At 43.4% G+C, this 20098-nt stretch overlaps 1 protein-coding gene across 1 annotated transcript; it reads right to left on the minus strand.

The window, feature by feature from the left end:
* Positions 1-15096: 15096 nt before the first annotated feature.
* On the minus strand, positions 15097-19185 carry LOC127316964 (beta-1,2-xylosyltransferase XYXT1). The gene is made up of 7 exons (XM_071823285.1): positions 18851-19185; positions 18641-18721; positions 18476-18553; positions 18336-18395; positions 18218-18266; positions 16592-16623; positions 15097-16493 (listed from the first exon to the last, which is right to left on the minus strand). The coding sequence occupies exons 1-7, from the start codon at positions 19002-19004 to the stop codon at positions 15307-15309; spliced, it is 1641 nt and encodes a 546-aa protein (XP_071679386.1). The 5' UTR covers positions 19005-19185; the 3' UTR covers positions 15097-15306.
* Between the last annotated feature and the right edge of the window lie 913 nt (positions 19186-20098).

Raw genomic sequence — 20098 nt, forward strand, 5'->3', positions numbered from 1 at the left:
TTGACAATTATCCATGAGATATACATGTTGAAGTTGAAAGCAACCGCTGAAACTTATATCTTCCTTTGTGTTGCTTCAATGCCTTTACTTTGAATTTATTGCTTTATGAGTAACTCTTATGCAAGTCTTATTGATGCTTATCTTGAAAGTATTATTCATGAAAAGTCTTTGCTATATGATTCATTTGTTTACTCATTATCTTCATCATTGCTTCGAATCGCTGCATTCATCTGATATGCTTACAATAGTATGATCAAGATTATGATAGCATGTCACTTCAGAAATTATCTTTGTTATCGTTTACCTACTCGAGGGCGAGTAGGAACTAAGCTTGGGGATGCTTGATACGTCCCAAACGTATCTATAATTTCTTATGTTCCATGCTACTTTTATGATGATACTCACATGTTTTATACACATTATATGTCATTATTATGCATTTTCCGGCACTAACCAATTGACGAGATGCCGAAGAGCCAGTTGCTGTTTTCTGCTGTTTTTGGTTTCAGAAATCCTTGTAAGGAAATATTCTCGGAATTGGACGAAATCAACGCCCAGGGTCCTATTTTTCCACGAAGCTTCCAGAAGTCCGAAGAGGAAACGAAGTGGGGCCACGAGGTGGCCACGCAACAGGGCGGCGCGGCCCAAGCCCTGGCCGCGCCGGCCTAGCGTGTGGGCCCCTCGTGACGCCCCCTGACCTACCCTTTCGCCTACATATAGTCTTCGTCGCGAAACCCCCAGTATCGAGAGCCACGATACGAAAAATCTTCCAGAGACGCAGCCGCCGCCAATCCCATCTCGGGGGATTCAGGAGATCGCCTCCGGGACCCTGCCGGAGAGGGGAATCATCTCCCGGAGGGCTCTTCATTGCCATGATCGCCTCCGGATCGATGTGTGAGTAGTTCACCCCTGGACTATGGGTCCATAGCAGTAGCTAGATGGTTGTCTTCTCCTCATTGTGCTATCATGTTAGATCTTGTGAGCTGCCTATCATGATCAAGATCATCTATTTGTAATGCTACATGTTGTGTTTGTTGGGATCCGATGAATATTGAATACTGATGTCTACGGGTGCTTCTATTCTTGTAGACAGTGTTGGGCCTCCAAGAGCAGAGGTTTGTAGAACAGCAGCAAGTTTCCCTTCAGTGGATCACCCAAGGTTTATCGAACTCAGGGAGGAAGAGGTCAAAGATATCCCTCTCATGCAACCCTGCAACCACAAAGCAAGAAGTCTCTTGTGTCCCCAACACACCTAATAGGTGCACTATTTTGGCGAAGAGATAGTGAAATACAAGTGGTATGAATGAATATGAGCAGTAGTGCGGCGCCAGAAAAGTGCTTGCTGGCGTGCAGTTGATGGTAGTAATATTGCAGGAAGTAAACAAGCAGTAAAACAGTAAACAAGCAGCGATAGCAGTATTTAGGAACAAGGCCTAGGGATCATACTTTCACTAGTGGACACTCTCAACATTGATCACATAAGAGAATAAATAGATAGATGCTAGACTCTACACCCTCTTGTTGGATGATGAACACCACTAACTGTGTAGGATTACACGAACCCTCAATGCCGGAGTTAACAAGCTCCACAATATTCAATGTTCATATTTAAATAACCTTAGAGTGCATAACAGATCAACATAACCAAACCAAGTACTAACATAGCATGCACACTGTCACCTTCACACTACGAAAGGAGGAATAGATCACATCAATACTATCATAGCAATAGTTAACTTCATAATCTACAAGAGATCACAATCAAAACCTACGCCAAGTACTACACGATGCACACACTATCACCATTACACCATGCAGGAGGAATAAACTACTTTAATAACATCACTAGAGTAGCACACAGATAAATTGTGATACAAAACACATTGCAATCATAAAGAGATATAAATAAGCACTTCACTATGCCATTCATAACAGTGAATAAGTATTCTGTGAAATATAGCCTAAGAGACCCACACGGTGCACACACTGTCACCTTTACACACGTGGGACAAGGAGTCTCCGGAGATCACATAAGTAAAACCCACTTGACTAGCATAATGACATCTAGATTACAAGCATCATCATATGAATCTCAATCATGTAAGGCAGCTCATGAGATTATTGTATTGAAGTACATAGGAGAGAGATGAACCACATAGCTACCGGTACAGCCCCGAGCCTCGATGGAGAACTACTCCCTCCTCATGGGAGACAGCAGCGTTGATGAAGATGGCGGTGGTGTCGATGGAGAAGCCTTCCGGGGGCACTTCCCCGTCCCGGCGGCGTGCCGGAACAGAGACTCCTGTCCCCCAGATCTTGGCTTCGCGATGCGGCGGCTCTGGAAGGTTTCTCGTACCGTGGCTTTTCCGTATCGAGGTTTTAGGTCTGGGACCTTTAAATAGGCGAAGAGGCGGAGTCGGAGGGTCGATGAGGCGGTGACACACTAGGGGGGTGCGGCCCAGGCCCTGGCCGCGCCGCCCTATCATCTGGGCCCACCAGGGCTCCCCTCTGGTGGCTCTCGGGTGTTCTGGAAGCTTCGTGGAAAAATAGGATGATGGGCATTGATTTCGTCCGATTCCGAGGATATTTCCTTACTAGGATTTCTGGAACCAAAAACAGCAGAAAACAGCAACTGGCCCTTCGGCATCTCGTCAATAGGTTAGTTCCGGAAAACGCATAATAATGACATAAAGTATGCATAAAACATGTAGATATCATCAATAATGTGGCATGGAACATAAGAAATTATCGATACGTCGGAGACGTATCAGCATCCCCAAGCTTAGTTCCTGCTCGTCCCGAGCAGGTAAACGATAACAAAGATAATTTCTGGAGTGACATGCCATCATAACCTTGATCATACTATTGTAAGCATATGTAATGAATGCAGCGATGAAAACAATGGTAATGATATGAGTAAACAACTGAATCATAAAGCAAAGACTTTTCATGAATAGTACTTTCAAGACAAGCATCAATAAGTCTTGCATAAGAGTTAACTCATAAAGCAATAAATCAAAGTAAAGGTATTGAAGCAACAAAAGAAGATTAAGTTTCAGCGGTTGCTTTCAACTTATAAGATGTATATCTCATGGATAGTTGTCAATGTAAAGTAATATAACAAGTGCAATATGGAAGTATGTAGGAATTAATGCACAGTTCACACAAGTGTTTGCTTCTTGAGGTGGAAAGAAATAGGTGAACTGACTCAACATAAAAGTAAAAGAAAGGTCCTTCAAAGAGGAAAGCATCGATTGCTATATTTGTGCTAGAGCTTTTATTTTGAAAACATGAAACAATTTTGTCAACGGTAGTAATAAAGCATATGTATCATGTAAATTATATCTTACAAGTTGCAAGCCTCATGCATAGTATACTAGTAGTGCCCGCACCTTGTCCTAATTAGCTCGGATTAACACGAATTATCATTGCATAACATATGTTTCAACCAAGTGTCACAAAGGGGTATCTCTATGCCGCCTGTACAAGGGTCTAAGGAGAAATTTCACATTTGGATTTCTCGCTTTTGATCATTCTTCAACTTAGACACCCATACCGGGACAACATAGACAACAGATAATGGACTCCTCTTTTAATGCTTAAGCATTCAACAACAGTTAATATTCTCATAAGAGATTGAGGTTTTATGTCCAAACTGAAACTTCCACCATGATTCATGGCTTTAGTTAGCGGCCCAATGTTCTTCTCTAACAGTATGCATACTCAAACCATTTGATTGTGAAAACCGCCCTTACTTCAGACAAGACGAACATGCATAGCAACTCACATGATATTCAACAAAGGTAAAAAGTTGATGGCGTCCCCAGGAACATGGTTATCACACAACAAGCAACTTAATAAGAGATAAAGTGCATAAGTACATATTCAATACCACAATAGTTTTTTAAGGCTATTTTGTCCCATGAGCTATATATTGCAAAGGCGAATGATGGAAATTTAAAGGTAGCACTCAAGCAATTTACTTTGGAATGGCGGAGAAATACCATGTAGTAGGTAGGTATGGTGGACACAAATGGCATAGTGGTTGGTTAAAGGATTTTGGATGCATGAGAAGTATTCCCTCTAGATACAAGGTTTAGGCTAGCAAGGTTATTTGAAGCAAACACAAGGATGAACCGGTGCAGCAAAACTCACATAAAAGACATATTGTAAACATTATAAGACTCTACACCGTCTTCCTTGTTGTTCAAAACTCAATACTAGAAATTATCTAGACCTTAGAGAGACCAATTATGCAAACCAAATTTTAGCAAGCTCTATGTATTTCTTCATTAATGGGTGCAAAGTATATGATGCAAGAGCTTAAACATGAGCACAACAATTGCCAAGTATCACATTATCCAAGACATTTTACCAATTACTACATGTAGCATTTTCCGTTTCCAACCATATAACAATGAACGAAGCAGTTTCAACCTTCGCCATGAACATTAAAAGCTAAGAACACATGTGTTCATATGAACCAGCGGAGCGTGTCTCTCTCCCACACAAGGATGAACTTATTCAAACATAAACAAAAACAGAAACAAACAGACGCTCCAAATAAAGTACATAAGATGTGACTGAATAAAAATATAGTTGCAAGAAAAGAAACCTGATAAGTTGTCGATGAAGAAGGGGATGCCTTGGGCATCCCCAAGCTTAGACGCTTGAGTCTTCTTGAAATATGCAGGGATGAACCACCGGGGCATCCCCAAGCTTAGACTTTTCACTCTTCTTGATCATAGTATATCATCCTCCTCTCTTGACCCTTGAAAACTTCCTCCACACCAAACTCGAAACAAACTCATTAGAGGGTTAGTGCATAATCAAAATTTCACATGTTCAGAGGTGACACAATCATTCTTAACACTTATGGACATTGCCCAAAGCTACTGGAAGTTAATGGGACAAAGAAATCCATCCAACATAGCAAAAAAGGCAATGCGAAATAAAAGGCAGAATCTGTCAAAACAGAACAGTCCGTAAAGACGAATTTTAAAGTGGCACCAGACTTACTCAGATGAAAATGCCCAAATTTAATGAAAGTTGCGTACATATCTGAGGATCACTCACGTAAATTGGCATAATTTTCTGAGTTACCTACACAGAATGAGGCCCAGATTCGTTACAGCAAGAAATCTGTTTCTGCGCAATAATCCAAATCTAGTATGAACCTTACTATCAAAGACTTTACTTGGCACAACAATGCAATAAAATAAGATAAGGAGAGGTTTCTACAGTAGTAACAACTTCCAAGACACAAATATAAAAAAAAGTACTGTAGTAAAATAAACACATGGGTTATCTCCCAAGAAGTTCTTTCTTTATAGCCATTAAGATAGGCTCAGCAATTTTAATGATGCTCTCCCAAGAAATAAGAGTTGAAGCGAAAGAGAGCATCAAGAAGCAAATTCAAAACAAATTTAAGTCTAACATGCTTCCTATGAAAAGGAATCTTGTAAATAAACAAGTTCATGAAGAGCAAAGTAACAAGCATAGGAAGATAGAACAAGTGTAGCTTCAAAAATTTCAGCACATAGAGAGGTGTCTTAGTAACATGAAAATTTCTACAACCATATTTTCCTCTCTCATAATAATATCCAGTGGCATCATGAGCAAACTTAACAATATAACTATCACATAAAGCATTCTTATCATGAGTCTCATGCATAAAATTATTACTCTCCACATAAGCATAATCAATTTTATTAGTTGTAGTGGGAGCAAATTCAACAAAGTAGCTATCATTATTATTCTCATCATCAAATATAGGAGGCATATTGTAATCATAATCAAATTTATCCTCCATAACAGGTGGTACTAAAAGACCAATATCATTATAATCATCATAAATAGGAGGCAAAGTATCATCAAAGTAAATTTTCTCCTCAATGCTTGGGGGACTAAAAATATCATGCTCATCAAAGCCAGCTTCCCCAAGCTTAGAATTTTCCATATCATTAGCAACAATGGTGTTCAAAGCGTTCATACCAATGTGTTCCATAGGTTTTTTAATTTTTGCATCAAACCATCCATGTCTTAAATCAGGAAATAGAATAAGAAGCTCATTGTTGTCCATTATGCCTAAGTAGTGTAAACAAGAGACAAAAAGATGCAATTGAAGGATCTAAAGGAAATAGCTTCGAACACACACACAACGGTAACAGAAAAGTACTTTACCTGGGACCGGAGTATGAGTGCCTTTTACCTTTCCTCCCCGGCAACGACGCCAGAAAATAGCTTAGTTGCCGGGGTCCGGTGTGTGTGTGCCGTTTACCTTTCCTCCCCGGCAACGGCGCCAGAAAATAGCTTGATGTCTACGGGTGCTTCTATTCTTGTAGACAGTGTTGGGCCTCCAAGAGCAGAGGTTTGTAGAACAGCAGCAAGTTTCCCTTCAGTGGATCACCCAAGGTTTATCGAACTCAGGGAGGAAGAGGTCAAAGATATCCCTCTCATGCAACCCTGCAACCACAAAGCAAGAAGTCTCTTGTGTCCCCAACACACCTAGGTGCACTAGTTCGGCGAAGAGATAGTGAAATACAAGTGGTATGAATGAATATGAGCAGTAGTACGGCGCCAGAAAAGTGCTTGCTGGCGTGCAGTTGATGGAAGTAATATTGCAGGAAGTAAACAAGCAGTAAAACAGTAAACAAGCAGCGATAGCAGTATTTAGGAACAAGGCCTAGGGATCATACTTTCACTAGTGGACACTCTCAACATTGATCACATAACAGAATAAATAGATAGATGCTAGACTCTACACCCTCTTGTTGGATGATGAACACCACTAACTGTGTAGGATTACACGAACCCTCAATGCCGGAGTTAACAAGCTCCACAATATTCAATGTTCATATTTAAATAACCTTAGAGTGCATAACAGATCAACATAACCAAACCAAGTACTAACATAGCATGCACACTGTCACCTCACACTACGAAAGGAGGAATAGATCACATCAATACTATCATAGCAATAGTTAACTTCATAATCTACAAGAGATCACAATCATAGCCTACGCCAAGTACTACACGATGCACACACTGTCACCATTACACCGTGCAGGAGGAATAAACTACTTTAATAACATCACTAGAGTAGCACACAGATAAATTGTGATACAAAACACATTGCAATCATAAAGAGATATTAATAAGCACTTTACTATGCCATTCATAACAGTGAATAAGTATTCTGTGAAATATAGCCTAAGAGACCCACACGGTGCACACACTGTCACCTTTACACACGTGGGACAAGGAGTCTCCGGAGATCACATAAGTAAAACCCACTTGACTAGCATAATGACATCTAGATTACAAGCATCATCATATGAATCTCAATCATGTAAGGCAGCTCATGAGATTATTGTATTGAAGTACATAGGAGAGAGATGAACCACATAGCTACCGGTACAGCCCCGAGCCTCGATGGAGAACTACTCCCTCCTCATGGGAGACAGCAGCGTTGATGAAGATGGCGGTGGTGTCGATGGAGAAGCCTTCCGGGGGCACTTCCCCGTCCCGGCGGCGTGCCGGAACAGAGACTCCTGTCCCCCAGATCTTGGCTTCACGATGGCGGCGGCTCTGGAAGGTTTCTCGTACCGTGGCTTTTCCGTATCGAGGTTTTAGGTCAGGGACCTTTAAATAGGCGAAGAGGCGGAGTCGGAGGGTCGACAAGGCGGTGACACACTAGGGGGGCGCGGCCCAGGCCCTGGCCGCGCCGCCCTATCATCTGGGCCCACCAGGGCTCCCCTCTGGTGGCTCTCGGGTGTTCTGGAAGCTTCGTGGAAAAATAGGATGCTGGGCATTGATTTCGTCCGATTCCGGGAATATTTCCTTACTAGGATTTTTGGAGCCAAAAACAGCAGAAAACAGCAACTGGCCCTTCGGCATCTCGTCAGTAGGTTAGTTCCGGAAAACGCATAATAATGACATAAAGTATGCATAAAACATGTAGATATCATCAATAATGTGGCATGGAACATAAGAAATTATCGATACGTCGGAGACGTATCAAATACTATGTCAAGTTGATTATCAATCTATCATATATGTTATTTATGTTCTTGCATGCTCTCCGTTGCTAGTAGAGGCTTTGGCCAAGTTGATACTTGTGACTCCAAGAGGGAGTATTTATGCTCGATAGTGGGTTCATGCCTCCATTAAATCTGGGACAGTGATAGAAAGTTCTAAGGTTGTGGATGTGCTGTTGCCACTAGGGATAAAACATCAATGCTTTGTCTAAGGATATTTGTGTTGATTACATTACGCACCATACTTAATGCAATTGTCTGTTGTTTGCAACTTAATACTGGAAGGGGTTCGGATGATAACCTGAAAGTGGACTTTTTAGGCATAGATGCATGCTGGATAGCGGTCTATGTACTTTGTCGTAATGCCCTGATTAAATCTCATAGTAATCATCATGATATATGTATGTGCATTGTTATGCCTTCTTTATTTGTCAATTGCCCAACTGTAATTTGTTCACCCAACATCTGTTTATCTTATGGGAGAGACACCGCTAGTGAACTGTGGACCCCGGTCCTATTCTTTACATCTGAAATACAATCTACTGCAATTGTTCTTTACTGTTCTTCGCAAACAATCATCATCATCCACACAATACATCTAATCCTTTGTTTACAGCAAGCCACTGAGATTGACAACCTCACTGTTACGTTAGGGCAAAGTACTGTGATTGTGTTGTGTAGGTTCCACGTTGGCGCCGGAATCCCTGGTGTTGCGCCGCACTACACTCCGCCACCAACAACCTTCAACGTGCTTCTTGGCTCCTACTGGTTCGATAAACCTTGGTTTCTTTCTGAGGGAAAACTTACTGCTGTGCACATCACACCTTCCTCTTGGGGTTCCCAACGGACGTGTGTCTCACGCGCATCACTTAGCATCTTTCTTTTCCATAAGGTACCTAATTGCAGCATGATCAGTATGAATTGTGACTTTTGAATCAACAATATAAGGTCTAAACTTGTCACAAGCAAAAACTACAGCTAATAATTCTTTTTCAGTTGTAGCATAATTTCTTTGAGCAGCATCAAGAGTCTTACTAGCATAATGAATAACATTCAATTTTTTATCTACTCGCTGTCCAAGAACAACACCAACAGCAAAATCACTAGCATCACACATAATTTCAAAAGGTAAATTCCAATCAGGAGGTTCAACTACTGGAGCAGTTGTCAAGGCTTTCTTTAGAGTTTCAAAGGCTTCCTTACAATCATCATCAAAAACAAAAGGTACATCTTTTTGAAGAAGATTAGTAAGAGGCTTTGAAATTTTAGAGAAATCTTTAATAAATCTCCTATAAAAACCAGCATGACCAAAACACTACGAATACCTTTAACATCCCTCGGATAGGGCATCTTCTCAATTGCTTCAACTTTAGCTCTATCAACTTCAATACCTCTCTCGGAAATTTTATGTCCCAATACAATTCCTTCGTTAACCATGAAGTGGCATTTCTCCCAATTAAGAACAAGGTTAGTTTCTTCACATCTCTGCAAAACTTTATCAAGGTTTCGCAAGCAATTATCAAAAGAATTCCCATAGACAGAAAAATCATCCATGAATACCTCTACAATCTTTTCACAAAAGCCATGAAAAATAGCAGACATGCATCTTTGAAAAGTAGCAGGAGCATTACATAAACCAAAAGGCATATGCCTATAAGCATAAGTTCCATAGGGACAAGTGAAAGTGGTTTTCTCTTGATCTTTAGTTTTAACAGCAATTTGTGAAAACCCAGAATAACCATCAAGAAAGCAAAAATGAGTATTTTTAGACAACCTTTCTAACATTTGATCAATAAAAGGTAAAGGGTAATGATCTTTCTTAGTAACTTTATTAACTTTTCGATAATCAATGCACATTCTATACCCTACAACTACTCTTTGAGGGATGAGCTCATCATTATCATTAGGCACAACAGTTATTCCTCCTTTCTTAGGAACACAATGCACAGGACTAACCCATCTACTATCAGCAATAGGATATATAATACCTGCTTCAAGAAGTTTTAATACCTCATTCCTTACCACATCCTTCATCTTAGGAATTAGACGACGCTGATGTTCAACAACAGGCTTTGCATCATCTTCCATGTTGATGGCATGTTGGCAAATAGAGGGAGAAATCCCCTTCAAATCATCAAGGGTGTAGCCAATAGCTCCTCGGTGTTTCTTCAATATTTCCAATAACCTTTCTTCCTCAAAATCTGAAAGCTTAGAACTAATAATAACATGATATATTTTCTTATCATCAATATGAGCATACTTAAGATTATCAGGCAACGGTTTTAAATCAAAAACAAGATCTTCCTTTGGTGGTGGTGTTGTACCTAGATCTTCAACCGGCAAGTCATGTTTAAGAATAGGTTGACGAAGGAAAATTTCATCAAGCTCATTCCTTTCTTCCCTAAAGACTTCACTCTCACAATCCTCCAAATGTTGCTGCAAAGGATTATTAGGAGCAAGAGCAATAGATGCACACTGTTCAACTCTAAAATCATTATTAGGCAAATCAGCTTTATAAGGTGTTTTGGCAAATTTAGAGAAATTAAACTCATAAGATTCACCAGCAAATTTAGTTACAATTTTCTCCTTCTTGCAATCTATAACAGCTCCACAAGTATTTAGAAAAGGTCTACCAAAAATAATAGGACAAGACTTACTAGCAGCAGAACCAAGTACCAAAAAGTCAGCTGGATATTTAATCTTACCGCATAGAACTTCCACATCTCGAACAATACCAATAGGAGAGATAGTTTCTCTATTAGCTAGCCGAATAACCACATCAATATCTTCAAGTTCACAAGAACCAATTTCATGCATGATTTCCTTGTAAAGCTCATAAGGAATGGCACTAATACTTGCACCAATATCGCATAAACCATAATAACAATGATCACCAATTCTAACAGAGAGCATAGGAACACTAGCTTTCCTAGACTTATTAGGATGCGAAACAATATTAGAAGCATCTTCACAGAAAATGATATGACCATCTTCTACATTTTCAGTCACAAGATCTTTAACTATTGCAATAGCAGGTTCAACATTTATTTGCTCTTCAGGTTCTATAGGTTTCTTTGCACTTTTATTAACCGCACTAGTTATAACAGAATACTCCTTCATTTTAGCAGGAAAAGGAGTTTTTTCAATATAAGCTTCAGGAAGAATATGATCAACAGTTTTAATTTCAACACATTTATCTATAGGTGAATCAGTTTTATCTTTGTAAGGTTCATGATACTTATCAAAATTCTTCCTAGGCAATTCAAAATGAGAGGCAAAAGCTTTATAAAAATTTGCAACAACTTGAGAGTCAAGACCATAAGTAGCACTCATATTACGAAATTTATCAGTATCCATAAAAGTTTCAATGCATTCATAATCATAATTTATACCTGACTCTCTATCTTTGTCGTTCTCCCATCCTTCAGTATTCTCCTGAATCCGATCAAGAAGGTCCCATTTAAACTCTTCTTTGTTGCGTGTAAATGATCCAGAACAAGTAATATCCAGCAAGGTTTTATCTTGAAAAGAAAGTCTTGCATAGAAATTATAAATAATGATATTACCAGGAAGCTCATGAATGGGGCATTTGAGCATTAAAGACTTCAATCTCCCCCATGCTTGGGCAATACTCTCTCCATCATGAGGCCAGAAATTATATATGCGGTTCCAGTCTTTGTGAATTTCACTTGGAGGATAGAATTTAGAATAAAATAGAGGCACAATATCCTTCCAATCAAGAGAATCCCCATTCTTCAGCAATTTATACCAATGCGCCGCTTTACCAGACAGCGATATAGAGAATAGTTTCTTCCTAACTTCATCCATAGCAATACCTGCACACTTGAATAACCCGCATAATTCATGTAAAAACAGTAAATGATCTCCAGGATGGACAGTTCCATCCCCTTCATAGCGGTTATCCACAACACGTTCAATAATTTTCATAGGTATTTTGTACGGAACCTCTTTCTCACCTGGCGCCTCATCCACTACCGTTGCAGTAGTAGTAGATTTTCCAAATAGGAATTCAAGAGAAGATCTCTCCATAATGAATTATAGCAGCAGGCAGAAGTAAAATCAGCACGTACAGTAAAATTTCCCTTACCAATTCCACTTACCAATAGCGCTTCACTCCCCGGCAACGGCGCCAGAAAATAGTCTTGATGACCCACAAGTATAGGGGGTGTATCGTAGTACTTTCGATAAATAAGAGTGTCGAACCCAACGAGGAGCAGAAGGTGTTGACAAGCAGTTTCGATGAAGGATTCACTGTAAATGCTCACAGACAAGTATTCAGGGGGTTTTGATATAGCAGATAAATAAACTACAAGTAACTAAAATGCGAGAGTAATAGTTGCAGCAAGTGATCCAATCCTTTTTAGCACAAAGGACAAGACGGTTTGTTTACTTATGATAACCAAACGTTCTTGAGGACACACGGGAATTTAGTCTAGTGCTTTCGCTTCATATAGTTGATTAATCTTCATTGTTTTGATAAGTGTTGTGTGGGTGAACCTATGCTAATGCATCGCCCTTCCTAGGACTAATACATACTTGTGATTATACCCCTTGCAAGCATCCGCAAATACAAGAAAGTAATTAAGATAAATCTAACCACAGCCTTAAACACCGAGATCCTGCTATCCCTCCTGCATCGATATACCAACGGGGGTTCAGGTTGCTGTCACTCCGGCAACCCCACAATTAGCAAACGAATACAAAATGCATTCCCCTAGGCCCATAAATGTGAAGTATCATGTAGTCGACGTTCACATGACACCACTAGAAGAATAACACCACAACTTAAATATCAAACCATTAAATATTACTCAACATAGTTCACTACTAACATTTAGACTTCACCCATGTCCTCAAGAACTAAACGAACTACTCACAAGACATCATATGGAACATGATCAGAGGTGATATGATGATGAATAACAATCTGAACATAAACCTTGGTTCAATGGTTTCACTCAATAGCATCAATAACAAGGAGTAATCAATACCGGGAGAGTTTCCCCTATGAAATAATCAAGATTCAACCCTAGATGTTACAGCGGTGACGAGGTGCAGCGGTGGAGATGACGGTGACGGTGGTGGAGATAATGGTGATGATGATCCCAATGAAGTCCAGCTCGATGACGGTGACGATGGCGTCGATTTCCCCCTCCGGGAGGGAATTTCCCCGGCGGATTTCAGCCTACCGGAGAGCTCTTTTCTCTCTGGTGTTTTCTGCCCCGCAGAGGTGGCTGTGTCTCCTCGCGATTCTTCCCCGTACCTTAGGTTTTCGGGTAGATGAAGTACGCAAAAGAGAGGCGGCCGAGGGGGGCTATGGGCCCCCTCCCCACAAGGCGGCGCGGCCAGGGTGGAGCCCGCACCGGCCTATGGGGGGGCCATGGCGGCCCTCCTCGGCCCCTCCTTTTGGCTGGCTCCTTCTTCTGGAGAAATAAGACCTTCGGTGTAATTTCCGTCAGTTGTTGATCTTCAGAAATATTGCATTCTGACGGTGCTTTTTCCAGCAGAATCCTGACTCCGGTGAGTGATTCTCCAATAATCATGAAACATGTAAAATAGGTGAAATAACATAAGTATCATCTCTAAATATGAAATATATCAATGAATAACAGCAAATTATGATATAAAATAGTGATGCAAAATGGACGTATCAATTATCTCGATGGAATATAGTTTGCAGGCCTAAGGATCAGGGAGGTTTGGGAATTGAGGTGCTTGAATTGAAAAACTTATGTCTTTTAAGCAAATGGCTTTTCAAATTGTTACACGAGGAAGGGATGTGGCAACAACTACTTCACAATAAATATATCAAAAACAAAACGTTGGCTCAGGTAGAGGCTAAACCCACAGATTCACCTCTTTGGAAGGGCCTTATGCGGGTTAAACCGGAGTTCTTTAAGAGGGGAGGTTCAAAGTCGGTAATGGTCTATCGGTGAGGTTTTGGGAGGATACTTTGCTGGGTAATTCATCTTTATATAATATTGTCCAACGGAAAAATGAGTTGGTTTCTACGGTATTAGCAAACACACCACTGAATATTGGTTTTAGACGAATTTTTAATGATTATAAATACAATCTGTGGTTACAATTATGTTAGAGGCTTATGTCTATTCATATTTCTAATGAACCAGATACGTTTGTTTGGAACCTAAATGAATCTGGTATTTTTTCTGTTAAATCTATATACCTTGATCTTATGAATGGTCATACCAGATTTTTACGGAAATACTTATGGAAGATTAAGGTTCCTCTAAAAATTAAGATTTTCATGTGGTTCTTAAGTAATAGAGTATTGCTTACTAAGGATAATTTGGCAAAGAGGAAATGGACTGGATGTCAAAAATGTTGTTTTTGTAATAATGATGAAACTGTTGATCATCTATTTCTTCATTGTCCTTTTGCGAAGATTGTTTGGAGAATGATGTTTTTTAAATATAATATTCCACCTCCTTTCAATATAACTAATACGTTTGGTAATTGGCTAAATGGAGTGAATAAGAAGGATAAAACATATATTCGAATTGGTGTTTCGGCAATTTGTTGGTCGATTTGGACTAGCCGGAATGATATCATCTTTAATAAACAAAAAGGTACAAAAAATTTGTAGGTTATTCTTCGTGCGGCGCATTGGATACAACTATGGGCATATTTGCTCCCGGCGGACCAGCGGGATACCATGGTTTCTGGATTCAACCGGCTCCTGGAGGTCACTCGGGATTGCTATTTCCGGGCTACTGGATGGCGGCACATTAGCAGAATTCTAGATGGATAGTTTTTGCATACTTTCCATCTACAGATGTTTTGTTTCCATATTTTTAGTTCTCTTAGGCTACCAGTCTATCTTTATGTAATAAGTACTTGACATCGACGTTTTATTTAATAAATGGTTGTGTGCATCGATTGATGCAGAGGCCGGGGCTATGCTCCCATATCTTAAAAAAAAGGAAAAAAACACATGCTAATGTACGATAGTGAAATGTTATGACTTTGACTACTGATGTATGAATATGTATCTGGAATAATCAAGCAATATTGATTTTCTTACGAAGAATAACTTCATAATATATCTTGTATTTACCGACATATTTAAACAGAAAATAACAATCAGAGTTGTTCATTCTAAAACTACTCTATCTGACTATGTCAAAATCTAACATGGTCGATGGGTACAATTGAGCAAAGGAGGTGTACAATCAGCAAGGAAAATGAAGAAAAGAATCTTATCATCTTTGTTCAATGAAACTCCCTACTGCAACTGCTTCAATGCCTGCATGAGAGAAGGCTTAAACCTCTCTACGTTGATCCGTACGTCCTGCTTGGCGAGGTACCACTCCGCCACGTTTCCCCACCCGCTCATGTGGACGGCGGCGGGGTCCTTGATGATGGGGTGCTCCTTGCCGAACACGTTCATCAGCGAGCTCTCCTCCGCCGCGACGCTGTACTCGATGTACCGGAGCCCCATGTCGCGGGCCGGGTTGCCGAAGTCTGTCCGGGCGATCTCCTCCAGCCGGCCGTACGGCACGATCTGCAGGAGCACGGCCCCCGTGGGCAGGAACACGCAGTTGGTCAGCCCGGCGCCGTGCACGCCGACCATGACGTCGAAGGAGTTCATCTCCCGCGTGAACGCGTCGTAGCTGGCCCTTGGACGCCCAGCCACGATCACCTTGAACCCCACGGCCTCCGCCGCCGCGATGACCTCCGCAAGGTTCAGGATCTTCCGGCTGTTCGTCCTCTCCAGGATGATCATTCGCGGACGCCGACGACGCCCGCCGGCCGGACGAACCTCGCCGAGTTTGATCGGCCGGTGACGCGGCAGCGAGTAGGCGCTCCTCAGGAATTTCGTGAAGTCAACCATGGTGTAGCCGCCGCCGGTTTCGTCCAGGGAGGGGTCGATGGTGAACTCCTTCCGGCTGCCGTAGCCTACGACGACGTGCGGGTAACACCGGACCACGTCGTCGTTCTCGAAGTCCACGATCTCGTGGCGCGAGATCTTGCCGAAGATCTTCTTGTACCTGTCCACCCAGAACGGCAGCAGGTTGACGACCAGGAGCTGGACTTCCCCGTTGAAGCGGCGCGCTCCGATGAAGAGCGGGACGAGGACGTCCGTGAAGTCGTGCCAGTAGTTGCCGGTGAGCCCGCCGAGCTCGATCACCATCGCCGGGATGTTTAGCCGCGTCGTGCACTGCGGGGCGTTCTCGGGGTTGGGGACGGACTTCACCGTGACCGCCTTCAGCCCGTCGAGGTACTTGCGGGAGTAAGGCTTGATCGCCCACTCCTTCGGCGGAGCGCGTGGCGAGACGAGCGTGACGGTGGCGCCGGGGCCTCCCCGGGCTCGCGTGTCGCCGTCCAGCTCGCAGACGTCGTACTTGCCGAACGACGTGTCGCAGATCGGCTTGGCGTCGGCGACATTGTTGTAGTCGTCCGTTCCTCCTCCTGATCACATCGACCGCGTCAATAATGTTCACCGATTGAACTCGAAAACATGGACGATGTAATTATGATTTGCAGTATTAAAGTAGTGAAAACACTACCGAATTGCTTTGATTCTTCAAGGGACTCCTCTTTCTCGGATGGGAAGCGCTGAGCGTCCCCCGGGGGATCAAATCCCCGATCCCCCGGGTGCTCAACCGTCCGATGGCAGCAGTACAAGCCGTCTGATAAAAGAAGGAAAAACCTCAACGTTTCTTTCCCCTTTCCCACGTGGGTGGACCCCAGTTCAGGTCACTTTCGCCTTCTTTCTCCTCCGTGCAGTCACTTTCGTCTTCACGGGGAAAATCCCCAAGCTCCTACAGAAATATGCCGGCTTAGCTCCGGCGAACTTGGCCTCGTAGCAGCGGTCACAACAGCGCCGGTCGACCCTCTGGCAGCCGCCAGCTTTGCTGCACCGGAACTCGGTGGTTGATGTCTGTCAGTCACTTGTAGCAGCGCCGCCGGGCCATTGTAGCAGCGCCGCCGGGCCATTGTAGCAGCGCCGTCGGAGGAATGTAGCGGCGCCGCCGGGCCATTGTAGCAGGACCGCCGGACGAATGTAGCAGCGCCGTCGGAGGAATGTAGCAGCGCCGCCGGTCCATTGTAGGCTTGTAGCAGCACCACCGAAGGAATGTAGCAGCGCCGCCGGAATGATGTAGCAGCGCCGCCGGACGCTTGTAGCAGCGCTGCCGGTCCATTGTAGCATCTCCTGGTCGCGAATTGTAGAAGGCCGGCTGTCGATTGTAGCATTGGCCGGCCGCTGCTACTACCTGGTCGCTCGTCGCCGCCGCTGCTGCGAAGGGTCGTCGACGCTGCTACTGCCGGCCGCCGCTGCTACGCAGCCACCACCGCTGCCCCGAGCGGTCGCCGACGCTGCTACCCACGGCCGCAGCCGCTGCTGCGAACGGCAGCCTCCGCTGCTACTACCGGCCGCCACCGCTGCTGTGAACGGCCGCCGCCGCTGCTACCCATGGCCGCCGGCGCTGCTGCGAACGACAGCCTCCGCTGCTACCCACGGCCACCACCGCTGCTGCGAACGGCCACCACCGCTGCTGCGAACGGCCGCGGCCTCCTTGGCGAGGAATCGGTGGAGGTGCAGGGGGCGACGCAGTGATGGGCGGGGACGGAGCGGCCGCGGAGCGTCGGTGAGGAATACGGCGGCGCGGCGGCTCACAGTGATTGCTAAGGAGCGGCGCACGGTGAGACCTGCTGGGGTGCGACAGCGGCGGGTGCTAGGGCGCTGCTGGCGGCGGCGAGATCCTAGTAGAGCGCGACAACGGGTTGGTGGGCAGCAGCAGCGGAGCGCTCGAGCTTGCCCATGGCTGCACAGCGAGCCGCCGCGCCTATATGGACCGGGGCAAAAGCGGCGGCGAATACCAGCAGCGGCTGCAGCGCCATGGCTGCAGACGGGAATCAGAAGGGGGCGCCGAGGAATCGGAGAGGGATCGGAATCGGCTGCTGCGCATGGCGGCAGTGCGGTGCGCGACGGCGGCGTTGCGGTGCGGCTCTAATCGATTTGGAGAGAAGATAAGGAAGAAACGAGATCATGGGTGGGACCCATACTGGCACGTGGAGCGTGGAGGAGACGCAAATGACGTGAAGCTAGCAACGTCCGCGCTGTGCCATCAGACGGCCACGTAGCAGGACGATTAAACCGCTGTTCCCCCGGGGGAACAACAGCGTTTCCCTTCTCGGATTGGTGCTTCTCCTCCCAATTGTCAGATTTCATTTCGTGGCCTGTCATCGCAGAGAAGACGAAAATTAGATACGATGACTGGTAAGTGAATCAATAAGCAGACATGGTACCTGATTGCTCCTCGATCGAGTTCTTCTGTGCCCATTGCTGCTCGCTTTCGCCCTGTTTCTCTGAAGGGGAAAGGGCAAGCAAAGGTCAAAATCCAAATTTGGCCTGTTCTTGGAAAACGAGCGTGGACGCAAGCGTTTACCTTGATGGCGTTGTTCCGTGTGCGCTTTGGCCACCTCCTCCTCCCTGTTGAAGTCTTCCATTGTTCTGATCACATCTTCTGCAATAGCTTCACAATTTTAGCAAATTCAGCGGTACGAAATCATTCAAAAAAATCTGTAATTAAGTATGTATTGATCCTGCGTGCCTTGCCGTGGATGATTCCTTCCATGCTTTGGAAGAATTGTTTCAGCTGAATCGACCGTCGGTCGGTCCAACTCCAACAAGGCTGTATATGAGCACGAAGATAAAGCTTGTGAGGTTTGATTATCATTCTAGTTCCTGAGCTCTTAAACAAGTTTCTTCACTCAACGGCAATACGAAGAATAAGATTACGGCAAAAGAAGGCAATACGTACCTTTTTGGCTGTAGCTGAACTGCGTCGATACCATCAGGTAGAAGAGCACGAAAACGGAGCCGAGTAGCAGACCATATGCAACATAGTTGCTCTTCCACGCCGACGATCGATTTGCGTTTCTCGCCGCCTTTGCCTCCGCTCGCACCATCTTCATAGCCTCCAAAAAATTGCTCTCGGGCCACACCGCGGCGTAAGCATCGACCTCCGAAAGCTCTGGCTTTCAGAGTATTTTACTTTCCGGTTTCTGTCTGTGGGAAGATGGAGGATTAGTTCGTCGCCAGAATAAAGAATGGAGAGACACTAGGACTTCCAAAGGTTAGTTTACCGATTCTTTGTACAGCAGTGTAAGGGATGAATGAATAATAGAATTGTGACCTCCTTGTCCCCTGGGATGCGTATTGTTGGTTTGGCAAAAACAAAATTGCAAACAAACACTTTTTCTGATAGCGTGAGCTTTTTTTTTCCGACAAAGAGTATATATTATCATTGTGGCGATGCCAATTTCACCTATGTAAAAAAGAAAAAATCCAAAAAAAATCTAAAAAAGCGGCATTATGGATGCACATGTCTAAAAAAGCGGCATTATGGATGCACATGTCTAAAAAAGCGGCATTACACATACCCGAAAAAGAAAAAAAAAATCTGCTACAGTCATCGATTTCTTGAAACCGCATTACTAACTCCACTAAGGCAGAACCAGAGTGCAATTTCTCCATAAGCGACACCTCTAAGGACTCCTTTGATTTATAGGATAGGAAAATTATCGGAATAGGAAAAGTATTGGATTGAAATATCATGGCTACTTAAATCCTATGAGAAGATGAAGTGTGTTTGATTGTAGCAAAGAAAATTGTTCCTATAGAATTTACATAGAATTTACACTACAAGATTCCTATAGAATTTGACCTCAGGTTTTGTTCACATAGAATTTACACTACAAGATTCTTATAGAATTTGTTCCTATAGGATATGTTCCTATGAATTAAACAACATGTGTAGGAAATTATCCTATAGGATTCAAATCCTACACAATTCCTATGAAATTCCTATGAATCAAAGGAGCCCTAAGAAGAAAACTGCACACAATCATCGCCATCGTTCGATTATAGATTTTAGGTTTCACCCCGAAGAAAAGTTCTCACTCTCAAAACAATATCTTCAACAAGTACATTATTAGGCACAACTAATTAAGGTCAGATCACCCTGAAAGCAAAACTATAACTTGAAAAACATTAGCTTTTACTTACT

This window comes from Lolium perenne, chromosome 7, assembly GCF_019359855.2.
Source record: "Lolium perenne isolate Kyuss_39 chromosome 7, Kyuss_2.0, whole genome shotgun sequence".
NCBI lineage: Eukaryota > Viridiplantae > Streptophyta > Magnoliopsida > Poales > Poaceae > Lolium > Lolium perenne.

Bases quoted from the DNA above. Each gene is read 5' to 3' on its own strand.
- LOC127316964 (XM_071823285.1), bottom strand. From the start codon at position 19,004: ATGAAGATGGTGCGAGCGGAGGCAAAGGCGGCGAGAAACGCAAATCGA. The intron at 18,722-18,850 runs GTACGTATTGCC...GCTCATATACAG, and splicing joins GTTCAGCTACAGCCAAAAAG to CCTTGTTGGAGTTGGACCGA. The intron at 18,396-18,475 runs GTAAACGCTTGC...TTTCCCCTTCAG, and splicing joins CACGGAACAACGCCATCAAG to AGAAACAGGGCGAAAGCGAG.